This window comes from Erigeron canadensis, chromosome 1 (genome assembly GCF_010389155.1).
Source record: "Erigeron canadensis isolate Cc75 chromosome 1, C_canadensis_v1, whole genome shotgun sequence".
Lineage (NCBI taxonomy): Eukaryota > Viridiplantae > Streptophyta > Magnoliopsida > Asterales > Asteraceae > Erigeron > Erigeron canadensis.
Genome location: NC_057761.1, coordinates 5,229,379 through 5,244,913, shown reverse-complemented (window position 1 = coordinate 5,244,913; position 15,535 = coordinate 5,229,379). Strand labels below are relative to the sequence as shown.

The 15,535-nt window shown below is 34.1% G+C and overlaps 1 protein-coding gene and 1 pseudogene across 1 annotated transcript; both read right to left on the bottom strand.

The window, feature by feature from the left end:
* Positions 1 to 1,640: 1,640 nt before the first annotated feature.
* On the bottom strand, positions 1,641 to 10,262 carry LOC122596557 (annotated as a pseudogene).
* Positions 10,263 to 10,307: 45 nt separating this feature from the next.
* Positions 10,308 to 12,180, bottom strand: LOC122596468 (receptor-like protein kinase FERONIA). The gene is made up of 2 exons (XM_043769084.1): positions 11,761 to 12,180; positions 10,308 to 10,907 (listed from the first exon to the last, which is right to left on the bottom strand). The coding sequence occupies exons 1-2, from the start codon at positions 12,178 to 12,180 to the stop codon at positions 10,308 to 10,310; spliced, it is 1,020 nt and encodes a 339-aa protein (XP_043625019.1).
* Between the last annotated feature and the right edge of the window lie 3,355 nt (positions 12,181 to 15,535).

Here is a 15,535-nt window from a genome sequence, read left to right as displayed (position 1 = left end):
TAGTGATATCGTTTAGCATAATGTCTGGCACCTTTCTGAACTCCGGGTTCGTTGGCAATGATTAATGCACCAGTATTATCACAATACATATCAGTGGCTAAGTCACTCGAAGGGATCACGTCAAGCCCGCTAATGAAATTCCTTATCCAGACTGCTTCCATTGCGACTTCTGAGGCGGCAATGTACTTAGACTCTGTTGCAGACATGGCAACTGTGGTTTGCTTCTTGCTTTTCCAATCCACAGCACCTCCGTTAAGAACGAAGACGAATCCTAATTGAGATTTTGTGTCATCTTTATCAGTTTGAAATACAACATCACAGTATCTGGTCACTTTGAGCTCTAAGTCTGGATTTCCACCATACACCAAAAACATATCTTTAGTAGCTCGTAGGCACTTCAGAATGTTTTTAACAGCAGTCCAGTGGCTTTCACCTGGATTCTGTTGATATCGGCTAATGATGTTTTGCGCGAACGCCACATCGGGTTTAGTGCATCTAACCGCATACATAATAGATCCTACATCCGAAGCATAAGGGACTCTACGCATACGCTCCACCTCATTAGGTGTAGTAGCATCCTGTTTGACAGATAAACTAAGTCCTTCTTGCATAGGTATAGACCCACGCTTAGAATTCTCCATCTTGAATCGCTTTAAGACCTTATCAATATAAGCACTTTGACTTAGTCCAATTAATCGCTTTGATCTATCTCGGTAGATCTTGATTCCAAGAATAAATGCCGCTTCTCCTGAATCTTTCATGGCAAAACACTTTCCAAGATGGGATTTAACATCTTGCAACATTGGAATGTGTTTTCCTATGATCAATATGTCATCAACATATAAAACAAGGAAAGTAACATTACTCTCACTAGCTTTGCGATATACACATGGCTCATCGGGATTTTGAACGAAACCAAACCTTTTGATTTCTTCATCAAACCGCTTGTTCCAACTTCTTGATTCTTGTTTTAGTCCATAAATGGACCTTTGAAGCTTGCATACTTTGTTGGGATGTTTTGGATCAATAAAACCTTCAGGTTGATCCATATAGACTTCTTCATCCAAGTAACCATTTAAGAAGGCAGTCATAACATCCATTTGCCATATCTCAAAGTCATAGTACGCAGCTATGGCTAAGAGAATCCTAATAGCTCTAATGTCCGCAACTGGAGAAAAGGTCTCATCATAGTCAACACCGAAACGTTGAGTATAACCTTTCGCCACAAGACGAGCTTTATAGGTGTGTATATTTCCATCCATGTCCGTCCTCTTCTTGAAGATCCACTTACACCCAACAGTTTGAGCATTTTGTGGAAGATCAACCAAGCTCCAAACTAGATTGTCTTTCGTGGATTTCATTTCCACCTTCGTAGCTTCAAGCCATTTGTCAGATTCCGGATCTGATAATGCAGCTTTGAAATTCGGAGGCTCATCGAGATCTATTAAAACGTCTTCTTCTACCATCAGATATAATCTGTTAGTAGGATGTCTTGTCCTTTCGGACCTACGAAGTGGAATCGCTTCATCATCATCAACTTGAGGTTCATCACTTTGAACATTTCCCCCCCCCCCCCCAAATTTGATGATTGCTAGGAACTTTAGAAGATGACGCATCTTCCTCTTGAGTCTCATCAAGTTTTACAACCTCCCACTATTCTCTTGAGCTAATTTCTTTTCAAAGAATTCAGCATATCGAGCAACGTGAACAGTGTTTTTGACGGGATCATAGAAGGGAGAGCCAGAAGAACCAATGGGCGACACATCGGCAACACCTTTTCCCTTCTTCACAGTGGCATCAACAACATCGAAGGGAGAGCCAGAAGAACCAACGTCAGTAGCCTTCCTCTTTGAAGACATTATACCCTAATGATAGAAGATCTGAAACAAGTAAAAAAAAAAGAAGAGGAACAGTAAACGGCGACGGTAAAAAGAAAAGAGAGGGAAGACCTACAGAGAGTAGATGAAAAATGGCAAAGAAAGTAATGAAGAAATTAAATTAAAAGGGACTTTTATAGGAGGTATAAAACCCTATCCGTCAATATAAAAACTTGGGATACGTGCGGGACTTTTTGGATTTCATCTATCACAACACGTCCCACTAATTACCAAATTGACAACAATAGTCCAAGACGATGTTTATTTTGCAAAAATATCCCCTTGGACTGGAGGGCATGATGATACACCCTGCCTGAGGTACGAAGCACGCTACGAAGGTTGTACGTAACAAAGGTCGCATAGGAGATAAAAGAGGATAAGAATCGCTTCCCTACAAAATCGGGATTTGTTCTTATCAAAGAAGCCGACAATTATGGAAATTATACTCTTAGGAAAACCCTAAATCTTGTCTTATTTCCCAAGCCAAAGTCATCCCTATAAAAGGAGACCTCACGAAGGCATCAGGATACATTCGGAATACATCCTAAACGCAATCGACCAGATCTAAAACTCATTCAATAGTACGATCATAATCGGTCATACGTTACATATACATCAATTGGCGTAAAGAGATTCACTCTACCTTTGGGGAATCACCAACAAACAACCAAAAACACCCATTATCCCTTTTTATAAACCTAATCTCGGTTTGGTGTACAAACAATATCTATATAGGATTTTCAATATTCAACTTTCAACAATGAACACATGCAAATACATTATGTACAATGTATCTAAACCATATTACATTAATATCTATTGTACTCGCCACAACCACTACCACCATCGCCGTACCACCGCACCACACCACTACTGTATCATGCGGGTACCGTATAGTTAAAAATTGGGCCAAAACAAGATGCCCAAAGTCAACCATTCGTGTGTGCATGTATGTATTTTTGTGTCAGCTGATATGTCTACATATAATGCGAATTTTTTTTTTAATTTCGTCTATATTATATCCTAAACTATTTGGGGGTGGTTATGAAGTCAGTTTTGTTGAAATAAAATGCCAACAAACTTGACCAATATGCTGGAAATATTATGTTATTTCATATGCAAAATGTTGAAATAAATTAGTTATACTAACATAAAATTATTGAATTAATGGATATTTTAAAGAGAAGTTGGAAAGTATGTTGTGTTTAATGTTTAACTAGGAAATGCTTACCCGCCCATTGTTGCGGGTATCATTTTTCTATTATAACGACAACATTATAGCAAATATATATATATATATATTTAAGAATAATATGACAACGATAACCACTTTATCATAGATATGTTTGATTATAAGCTTTTATATATTAAAGAGTTTTGGATATTATCCTAAAATTCGTGTAATTTAAGAATAGCGGTAAAATGTTATACAGATAAAAAAATTTTTTGTAAAAAGTACTAAAAAGGAACTTAAAACAAAATAATTAAAAAAAATGAAATGGGTCACTTTTTAAAAGCAAATATCACAAGCATGGTTAAAATAATATAGATTTGTTTACTCTTTGAAAACATGATAGAAAAAACTAATCTAATATTATAAATTTAAGAAATATAATGTATACAAATTAATAATATATATTAAAATAAAAATAAAAACAAAAACAAAAACATGTTGAATAAAAAAACATAAAAATACCAATCTAGTATTATATAAAACGAGAGCAAATACTCGCTTGTTGCGTTGGTAATTTGGTGGTGGCGATAGGTCATAGAGTGTGATAGCTAAATGTCTTAGTCGTACGGGCTCCGCCCTCAGATTTAAAAATTCTTCAAAAGTATATCAAATGATCACGCTAATGAAAGAGCATAAAATTTTAAGAACACCCATATAAATTTCACAATTTATCGATGTATAGTTTTTGAGATAAAAATTTTTGAATGAATTAGATAAATAAAAATGATTTATGGAGAAAAGAAAAAAAGGGTGGTTGAGATTTAAAAAGAGAAAAAGAGTATTGTACATCATGCATTAGCATGTGTACATTGTTGAATGTTGAAAAGTTAGAAAGATGAAAAATAGATTTGCTTTATAATATAGTATATATAAAATATAATATATAAAGTATACCAATCAATTATATTATATATATATAATCATATTAAATAAAAATTAAATATAAATATAAAAGTAAGAAAACAAAATGAACCAAATTAATATATCAATTTAACCAAGTGCAAGAGGTTATGTATGTAAAATCTTGAGGAGTTAAAAATGTAAATTTTAAAAAACCATAAAATAAAAGAAAACAAAAACATGGTGAGTGGGGGTCTTGAAACCACGCCTTCAATAAAAGGGAAAATCTTAAACTAAACGATCTAATTCACACTTTGTTCTTTTATCCACTTACTTTATATATATATACTCAAGATGTTTGTATTTAAAAAAAAACGAGATACGTTACCTGGACGATACCCCGGCACACATTATATTTATTGTGTACCGTACTATGTAAAAATTATTACATGTTTTTAGAAACATTATTTAACTCAAAACCTGAGTTGATATTGATTTTTTAATGGGTAAGCAATTATAAATTAGAAAAAAATCGACGATATAATTTTATAACAGATTAATATATCATATAAATTTTAAAAGATAATAAGTATGAAAATAGAATATTTAAAATATAAAAACAAATTAATAATAAAAACATAACTAAAGCTAATTTCTTAAATCATTGAAAATAGAAAGTTAAAAAAAATAATCCATAATAATAAAACATAAACTGAAATAACATTGAAACTAATAAGTATAACAATCAAATTTTTCGGAGATGGTTAGGTGTATATATCCAAAACATACACCCTATTGTTATGTGTATATATATTATATAATAGTTCACTTGTACTAAGATGAGATAATTTTAAAAATGTTAAAAACTTAAAAAATAATAATATGCAATTAAAATAAGTGATCTTTTGTAAACAAATTGGAAGCAATTTAAAATATCAAAACATAATTTGTCAAACCCAAAATTAAGAATATAAGATGGGTCCAAAAGAAAATAAAGCGGCCCACTAAGAAAATAAAAAGGGCCCAAAAAATAAAACGGCCCGTTACTATTCTTTACACGCATTTCCGTAACTTTGTTTTTAATATATATATTAATAACAAAAAAAGCACTATTCATAACCGGTAGGGGTGAGCAAAAACCGAACCGAAAACCGAAAAAACCATAAAAACTGAAAAAACCGAACCAAAACCGAAAAAACCAAAAACCATTGGTTTTGGTGGTTTTTTAAAAACCGAAAGTTGTGGTTCGGTTTTGGTTTCTAATGAAAAACCGAACCATAAAAACCAAACTGAACCAAAAAATATATATTTTTACTTTATTTTATATTTATATCATTTTATTATTAATTTTTGATAAATATGTTATTATATTTGCATTTTTAGGTGTATATAATAATATCATTTATATGTTTTAAGTGAAAATACACAACAAAATTAATTTGTTTTAGTTATTGTATAATTAAACAACGCGTAAAAGATATAAATAGTTATATATTAAATTTGTTTGAAGTTTGTACAATTCACTTTTATGGATTTGTTGTCATTATTGTTGTGTTATTGTTACTAATATTGTTTTGAAAACTTGTTGAAATTAATTAAGGTGTAATTATATGGTATAAACTTATAAACTTTTGAAGCTCAATTTGATCCAAACCACAAGTGGTTAAAAACCGATTAAAACCGAACCGAAATAGACCAAAACCGAAAAAACCGAAACCCAATGGTTTTAATTTTCAAAAACCGAATTACGAGTATAACGGTTCGGTTTCGATTTTAGTCAAAAACTGAACCAAACCGAACCGTACTCACCCCTAACAACTGGCGGGGTTAATGAGATTACAGCAACTAGAATGTGTATAACTGAAATGACTAATTAAACATATTTACAATCATTCTAGTTTATAATTTTAATCACAAGTAGAGAATGATATACAATTAATATTAGTATTCTTAAAGTTTCTAAAACAATAACAGGTTGAAAATTCTATAGTTCAAAAAATGGGAAATCAAAGTAAAGAAATATAATAATAAATTTGGATAGGTTTCTGTCTTAGATGTAAAACCCAATACAGTATATGTGGAATTGTCTAGGTAAGTTAATGGCCTAAAAGTTTGATTAAAATCACAAATTTGCCACGGTGAATAGTACAATATGACAATATCAAGCACCAAAACGACTGTCACGTTTTTCAACCTTTTACCACAATTGAGCTGTAGGCGTTGATTTTAAGAGCTCTAGCTCCCTTGAGCCTGGAGTTTCTTAATGGTATTATATATATCAGCCGTACCCCTCCCCTATGTAAGAAGTTGTTCGAAATTCGTAACGTCAAAACAAAGTTACGAAGTCAAAGTGTATTATTGGTCAAACCATTAGTTTATTGGGTCAGATTGGGAAACGGGCTATTCGTGTTTGGGCCTGAGGCCAACAAACACTGCTATATACAGTAGAAAAAAAGCCTTATAAACATATGTAAGTGGAAGAAGTCGAATAAGCTCTTAGAAAAGCCCAATAGGGAACACATGAAAGAGCTGAATAGCTTTATCATGATGCAATAAGCTATTGAGTTCCTTTTATAATTAATATACAACTAACACAAAGAACCCTTTAACATGTTAATTGTTTATAAAAGCTCTAAAAATGTGTATGAAGTGTTTACTGGTCTGCCTGGGCACCCATTATAGATACTGTCGAACCAATTAACAAGAATTCTTACCATGAGCAACAGGTCTTTAATTGGAACAATATCTGGTGCCTCAAAGTAAACTTTTACGATAAAGCTTTGGAAATTGAGGACTGGGCCAAGGACTCAACAAAAGACCACGCAAACGATCTTCAGTGTAGAGGATATGACACATAACATCGGTAGACGATATTTCCTGCTTACTATTAAGTCAAAACCTATTTGTCAAACTTTCCACATCGGAAGGGAAATAGCAAGCAAGACACCACCCACATTTTTCTTTTCTAGCATCCACAGTCAAACTTGGGATGTTAGACCAGCGGGATTCAACAGATGTCTTCGTTATAGATTTTATCTCTATCTTAATCAATGCATCCAGAGATTTTTTACGCGTTTGAGAAGTCTTGTCTGATGAATTCCGTGTCTATTCTCTAGCCACAGATGACACCACTCTAGCAAAACTGTAGTATGAGATAATCCATTTTTAACTTCTGTGACATGCCCTTTCTTATACGAGTAGTTGTTTTTGGTAATATAATTTCATTACTTGAAAAATCAACATTTTTACCAACAACCCCAGAAGATGTATTTCACGAACTCTGTTGGGGTTGTATGGAACTTTTAGTACCCGTGACATCCTCTGAAACCTCCAGATACAGATTCTGTTGCCGTTTTCAGAAGAGGATCCACATAAAGAAGCATTTTCTGTGCGCCAATGCTTGGGGATGCCTCCTGATAGCTCTAGAAGAACCGTTCGATAACTTCAGAGTTTGATAACATCTGTCAAGTCATCCATGTGATAGTGAATTACAAGAAGTAATATCACAAGAGTTTAAGAAGTTCAATTAACTATGAAGATGACAAAACAAATTTTTTCTTTTCATGGGTACAACTTAGAAGAATTTAACAACAAATGCACATGTTCAGATAATAAACGTGCATTTCCATTCAATGATGGCAAACATTTAAATCATCGTGCTGTACAATCTGCAGTATGTCAAATGTTCTCCTCGGTAAAGTATGCCCCAAGAACAATCATAAAGCAAAGTGAGGATATATAGACAAAATATTGAAAGAAAACCACTAAAGAGCTTCCAACTTGCCTTAACCTATCCTCTCATCCTGCATCACATCACAAACTCATCATTCACCATGTTTATTTTTTCAAATAATCCAAATATATATATATATATATAATCGATTGTCCCATTGTTGTCCACATTAGCATGAAAACCCACATACAAGTACCGCTTCCACAAGGTCTGGTATCTCTGTCTTTTAACGTAGAGGAAATCTTTGTTAAGCTTGCTTTGAGTTCATCTATGGTTATTGCACCAGGATTACCCGTATCCATTGCCTTGAACATTTCTCTCAAACCACCAATCTCCTCTGCTACCAACTGGATCCAAACAAAGAATACAAACAAGATTATTTTTTCTTTAAATCAAAGATCTTCCGGTGATGCAATAGAGTCATCCTCGACATTTTCGTTGGAAAAAAGTCAAATCTTTGCAACAAAAACCAAATAAATGTTTACGCTTAGTCTTTTAAGAATATGAACATTCCCGCAAAGCTTTTTTCTTCAACTTGTTAATTGCTGAGAACTGCTTTATACGAGAAAGAACACGTGGATCCAGTGCTCTATAGCAACACCATTTTGACAAATCTAAGGTTGACCTGCAAAATCAGATTATGCATATTTAGTCATTCAGCTTATAATGATGATGGTACCAAACACAATGTTTACTTACTCCATAGAATAGAAGCATGTAAACAAGCAACCAAAAATCTCAAAAAACAAGAGTTGTATGAAACAGAGGTAATATGATTCCCTACATACATCGAACTTCAAGAGCGTGAAGGTCGTTTGCATAACATCTTCCTAATTAGATTCTTTGCACTGTCAGATATAAGGGGCCACGGGTCTGATTTGAAGTCTATGTTTCCCTTCAAAACATCTTCAAATATCCCCTGCTGTGTTTCTGCAACACAAACATTAAGATACAAGGTTAATGTGAGCATACCTGTGGATGACAAAATGCAAAACACATTATAAACTGAAGCATATCTAACATGTACCAGCCCAAAATGGAGGGACACCACTGAGCAGTATGTAAAGTATCACCCCTGCACTCCATACATCTGCTTCAGAACCATAATGCTTCAAAAGCATATCAGGAGCCACATAATATGGGCTGCCCACAACATCAGTGAAAAACTGACCTGGGTAACAACCACAATTTGAATTCAGTAAACACATTAAAATAATTACAACTTTGAATAGTGGCTTTAACATGCTAAATTTACCTGATTTAAAGAAGACATAGACTAATATCAATTTGCTTGAAGGAGAAACTATCCTCTCTATTAACCAACAAGAAATTCTCGGGTTTAACATCCCTAAGCGTAACCCCTGGTGAGTCATTTTCGACCCATAAGTTATGCACCGAGCTAACTAGATCAACTAAAGAGATGTATTATTCAAATGGGTCGAATGCATCAAAACTCCCATTTTTACATTTATTCAATTGATGTTTTCTATTTTCATGTCGGACTATTATCCAACCAACATGACCCACCAATTTTGCCACCAGTTCTATAATTCATACTGATTCTACACCAACTATTGTCTGATTTGTGAATGTAATCGACAGTTAGCGATTTTAACCAATTAATGTCCACAACGTGATAGGGTTGACATGTTGCCTGCGTCCCTCGTCAACTCAACTAGGATCTTGGGAAACTTGTATTCAATCTCATTCCATTCCGACTTCTCTATTCCTCATGGTGGGATTCACTCCCTACAAATGGTTTGACAAATGGCGTGACAAGAAGTGACAAGGGCCAACTTATTTTGAATATAAAATGAACACTGAACCACAATACAGATTGCCAACATGGTTGACCTCTTTTATATGCGTCCAGTGATTTATTTAAATGGCCCCAGAATATCCAAATGACACAAAAGCAGATATCCATTCTCAAATCAAAAGTGACTTAAAGATACAAATGAAATTGGAAATAAACATTCAAGTGTGAAATGTAGCAAAACATATACTTAACCAGAACCAGGAAATGGAACCAAAACCTCAAGTCTTTTTTCATTTTCCTGCTCCACCAATGGGATAAATTCATCATATAAGGTCCGAAAGTCCATATATATAATATATATATATATACTTAACAATTGTCAAATGTAAAACGCCTAACTTGCGGCCTAATCTCCTTATTTATAACCGTTAATTAATTTCAAACAAAACAGATACATATCATTCTCCCGGTTGCCGACATGGTCCATCATACATTTCATTTAAAGCCATTTGAGCTTGCCATCATTTCCTCAAGTTTTTGAACAACCCAACCCATTGAGGGTCGTTGGTCCCGTCCAAGTAAACATGAATATGCAATCTCTGAATACCTTTTCAAGGAATCAGAGTCTACTTCAATCTTTAAATAGGGATCAATAATCTCATTTAATCTTCCTGTTATGTAGTAGCTTTGGGCCAATCGGGCAAGAAATCTATGTTCATTGTTTACACTCATATAACCCAACCTCCCACACAAGACTTCAAACATCACTACACCAAATGAATAAACATCGGATTCTTTGGTCAGAAAGCCAGTATCCATATATGCTGGATCACAATAACCGGGTGTGCCAGCAGCTTCAGTAATTTAATAATAGTCATCTTCATTTGCATGTCCTATTTTGGAAAGTCCAAGATCAGCAATCATAACTTTCCACTCATGACCTATCAGAATATTTGCACTCTTAATATCTCTGTGGATCACTTGATGGTTTGTTGGAATACCGTTATGAAGATAATCTAAGCCACGAGCTGTGTCACGGCATATGCTGATTCTTCGCTCCCATGTGAGTGGATGAGTTATTTTAGACACAGTTAGGTGTTTGTCAAGGCTTCTATGCTCTGCATACTCATAAATAAGGATCTTTTCACCAGCTTCATCACAGAAACCAAGAAGGGAGACAAGGTTTGGATGTTTATAACGAGATAGCAATTGAATCTCTGTTAAAAACTGCTTAAATCCTTGACCAGAAATCTTACTATCTAGTCGTTTTACAGCCACAGAGGTAAGCTCACCGGAAAGTAATAGTTCTCCTTTGTAAACAATGCCATATCCACCATTGCCGAGGATTGTTGTAAAATTTTTGGTGGCATTTTCAATAACTTGGAAAGGTATGAAGAAGTGCTTTGACTCTTTAATAAAGGCTGTTATCTTGGAATTGGAAGAGGAAGACATGAAGATTGGAAACTAACATAAAAGATTTGACATTAATATAATTGTCATGAGTATACAAAGATAATCACATATATACAAGGAGAATACTCTATATACATATTGTATACTTAATATGGTTTTCAGATAGTATGACGAAGGGTGTCTTTAGACAATAAAATTATTCATTTGATTCATGAAAATTGTCAAGAAAGAATATGTAAGGTGTATAGTGTATATATATATATATATAGCGGGTAGGGTTAACGTGAGAACCACAACTACGAAAGAAGAACCACTAGTTTCCTTACCTCTTTTTTTTTTTTGTGTGGTTTTTTATTTTTAAAATTTTTATTTTTCATTTTTTGAAACTCTTTTTTGTTTTTTATTTTCTTTTAGCAAAACCCATTCCAAAAAAAAATTTAAATTTTTTTTTCTTTTTGTAAAAAATCATATGGGTTACGTGTTAAGAATACGTATGGATACGGTACGGGCGTTGCCCTCATCCGTTCTAAAGGGGTTGTCACCGGACGCATATGAGAATGGTATGGATTTGATGGGCGGCGATCCAAGAGATGGTAACGGTTGTTACAGTACGGGCGTAACCCTTAGTTCTAAGGGCAAAGCCCTTAGAGATAATTTTTCAATTGTTCTCACGTTTCGCACCATATATATATATATATATATATATTTGTATTTATTTTTACTTTTGTTGGTCAATCTCGTAATAAAAATAACCAGAAAAGCAAACGATCATACAATCTTCATCTTCAATAATGAAAATTCCTTTAAAAGATAAACCAAAAACAAAGTGAAAATTTTCAAATAGATTTTGCAAATAGTATATCATTAAGGTTTATCATATCATATATAGATGCATCCTAGGTACCTTTGAGCTTGCCATCAGTTCCTCAAGTTTTTGAACAAGGAGACTCATTGAGGGTCGTCGGTCCCGTTCACTAAGCAAACATGGATATGCAATTTCTGAAAACTTCTTCAAGAAATCAGAGTCCACTTCAATTTTCAAATAGGGATCAATAATCTCGTTTAACCTTCCTGCTTCGTAGTAGCGTTGGGCCAATCGAGCAAGTAATCGATGTTCATTGTCTACTTTTATAAAGCCCAACCTCCCACACAAGACTTCAAACATTACCACACCAAATGAATAAACATCGGATCCTTTGGTCAGGATTCCAGTAAAATAATATTCTGGATCACAATAACCTAGTGTGACTGACGCAGTAGTAATTATATATGTGGCATCTTTATCTGCACGACCTAGTTTGGAAAGTCCAAGATCTGCAATCATAGCTTTCCAATCACCACCAATCAGAATATTTGGACTCTTAATATCTCTGTGGATCACACCTTGGCCTATTGGAATATGGTTGTGAAGATAATCTAAAGCACGAGCTATGTCAAGGCATATACGGATTCTTTGCTCCCATGTTAGTGTTGGTCAAGGCTTCCATGCTCCGCATACTCGTAAACAAGGATCTTTTCACCATCTTCATCACAAAAACCAACTAGGGAGACTATGTTCGGATGTTTATAACGAGATAGCGATTGAATCTCTTTCAAGAACTCCTTAAATCCTTGACTAGAAATGTGTCTGCTAATTAGTCGCTTTACAGCAACGGAGGTTGGTTCATCAGAAGGTAATAGTTCTCCTTTGTAAACAGGGCCATATCCTCCTTCCCCCAAAACTGTTGTAAAATTTTTGGTTGCTTTTTTAATAACTTGGAAAGGTATGAAGAGGTCCTTTGATTCGTTATCAAAGGTTGTTATCTTGGAATTACTGGAAGAGGAAGACATGAAGCTTGGAAACTTTTTTTTTTCTTTTCAAAAGGTGAATATTAGAGACTAACGTAAGAGATTTAATATTTGGTTAATAATTATGACACTATCTAAAGATAATCATTTCTTTACCTTATAAACCAATAAAAGACACATATTATTATATCATTCTTGTAATCTCCATTGCTAGACTTTGCTAACTATTAATAATACGAAGTCAATACCTCTTAAATACAATGGAATATAAAATCTTATTATGAGTATTTCATTCTGTTATTAAATTCACCATTACTAGAGTTTGCTAAATATAATAATGCGAATACCAAATTACCAAGTATATAACACATATATATAAATGACTAACCAGTTGGCACTTGCATTTTATATTTATTTTTCAATGGAATATAAAATATAAATCCAGTCATGATCACATGGGTGGCCCTCCATGGTCAGTAGTAGGTAATTCAGAAATACTACGAGTATATAATTTCAAATGGATGCATAGATCAATCCGTATTATGATCGCTAATGCCCGGGATACACATGTAATTCGGGCTTACCCAACATGACGACGGGTTCGATTGTCCGCTTTAGAATGTTGAGGGTATTGTGGAAATTTTTTTGAAACAGTCGTTAACAAATTTTCAAAAAAAAAAAAAAATATAAAACAAGGTAAACCAGTATTACAAATACCGGTTTCAAATTTTTGACTCGAAACCAGTATTTGTAACACCGGTTTCGGATAAAGCAAGTTGAAGCCGGTATTTCAATTACCGGTTTGCGGCGGATTGGGCCATAACAGGAAGACATGCCTTGAACTTTGAATATGACAATAATGTTGTCGCTTATCTGTTTCCGTTATTATGTGTTGTTTTTGTGTGTTGTTTTAATCCGTTTATTTCCTGAATTCCTAGGCGTTTTAATGTAAGATGATGTTGTTTTAATCTGTTTTTTATGCAACTTTCAATGTGAAATTTACGTTTGTTTTTTCTTATTAGGTATCCTTTTGTCACTTATTTTAGAACAAAACAACATTCAAAACATTATAAAACGAAAACATTTACATAAAAAACATACAAAACAACATTAAAAACGAATTAAACAACTTATTTTATTTAAAACAAAAACGATTACATAAATCCTAACAATTAAAGGTTGAAATCGTTACGGTGAACCGAATAATATGGCAAACCAAATCGGGAATCTAAAAAGGACACGTCATTGTCACCATCATTATGGTGAATGTATTCACCGGGCTCATAGTCAGGTGAGGCTGCAGCTTCGGGGTCTTCTATTGCGTATTCCTCTCCCGGATTAGTCACGTAACCGTCAGGACGCCTACCAACCTGGCCAAATTCGGGTTGAAACCGATGCGCTTCCTCAAGTTGATTCCTTATTGAGATGTCGGCATGAGTAAGATTGTTAATGGCTAGTTTCATCCATTGGACCTGAGACTGCAAATACATCAAGTACATGTAATGTGACAACTTTTTAATATCAGTTTTCTGTTTGTTCTTTATATAATCAAAAACATTAAAACTAATAAAACGAGTTACTTTATTTAAAACTTAAAACGATTACATAAAACGATTATTTGGGAAATATGCCAACATTATCAATATCAACAAAACGCGCATCCATGGAGTCCCATTCTTCTTCCAGGCCCAGGTTTTTAGCCCGTTTACCAACATTGCGAACATCACTTAAAGCGGTAAATGCGTACTGCCTCGTGCTCTTTACCGAGGACTCGGCAAAAGTAAGATGGTTAATGGTTAGTTACAACCATTCGACTTTCTGTTGCAAATATGTCACGTACCTTCTGTCTATTTTCTTCGGATTGATCACTGTGTTACATTCTGCAATTTCGGCCTCGTAGGCCGACTTTTTTTTATTTAAACCATCAATTATACCTGCCATGTCCGATTGAACCTTGTAATCAACAACCATGTGAGACTCAATGGAGTTCCAAGCTCCAGCCCTAGTGATATTTGGGTATGCACCACTACCAAAATATGCTTGACCTGCCATTTGTTTTTATCTGCTTTTTTAGTGTTTTTTGAGATATATATGTTTTTTAAGAGTATGTTCTTTTGCTCGTAACATATATATATATATATATATATATATATATTGGTTTGTGTAATCCTTCATTAAGTCTGCTACCTTTTGTCGTGAAGCTCGAAACCGGTAATTCAAAAACCGGCTTCATAGTCACTTGTCATCCACTGTTCTCAGTCAAAGATTCCCTGACGCGCTGTCATGTTACTCTGAAACCGGTAGTTGAAATACCGGCTTCAAACTGCTTTACTGAAACCGGTGTTACAAATACCAGTTTCGAGGCAAAAATTCAAAACCGGTATTTGTAATACCGGTTTACCTTGTTTCATAATTTTTTTTCCCGAAAACTTGTTTGACAAAATACCTTTGAAAAACGACTGTTTCAAAAGAAAAAAAAATTGGGTATTGTCGTCATCCGTTTCTTGCAGATTGAATTGACGTGGTACCGAGGGTGAAGAGTGAGTACTCTCTAGTTTTTCAGGTGGAACAAATATTGTTTAGAATCATTCAAGCAAAAATTATTAATTTCATTTAGATAAAGAAACCTAATAATTCATAACACGCATGTCGATCCACACAAGAGTGTGAGAAAGACACCATTTATAGGAATATTTGCCTTATTGACGTAGGCATTAGGGGATATATATATATATATTATATATATATACATTGTACGTTCGTATGTTAAACCATCATATAAAACAACTTCGTACAGAAGTATGATCTCTTTGAACACAAGCTTATTAGTGTTGGGATATGTACATATCATAAATAAATATATGTCCGGAATATTTACACACGATGACACT

Coding starts and splice junctions, on each gene's coding strand:
- LOC122596468 (XM_043769084.1), bottom strand. CDS start 12,180: ATGATTGCAGATCTTGGACTTTCCAAACTAGGTCGTGCAGATAAAGAT. Junction 10,908..11,760: donor AACTGATGGCAAGCTCAAAG/GTACCTAGGATG, acceptor CTTTTATGTTAG/TTTCCAATCTTCATGTCTTC.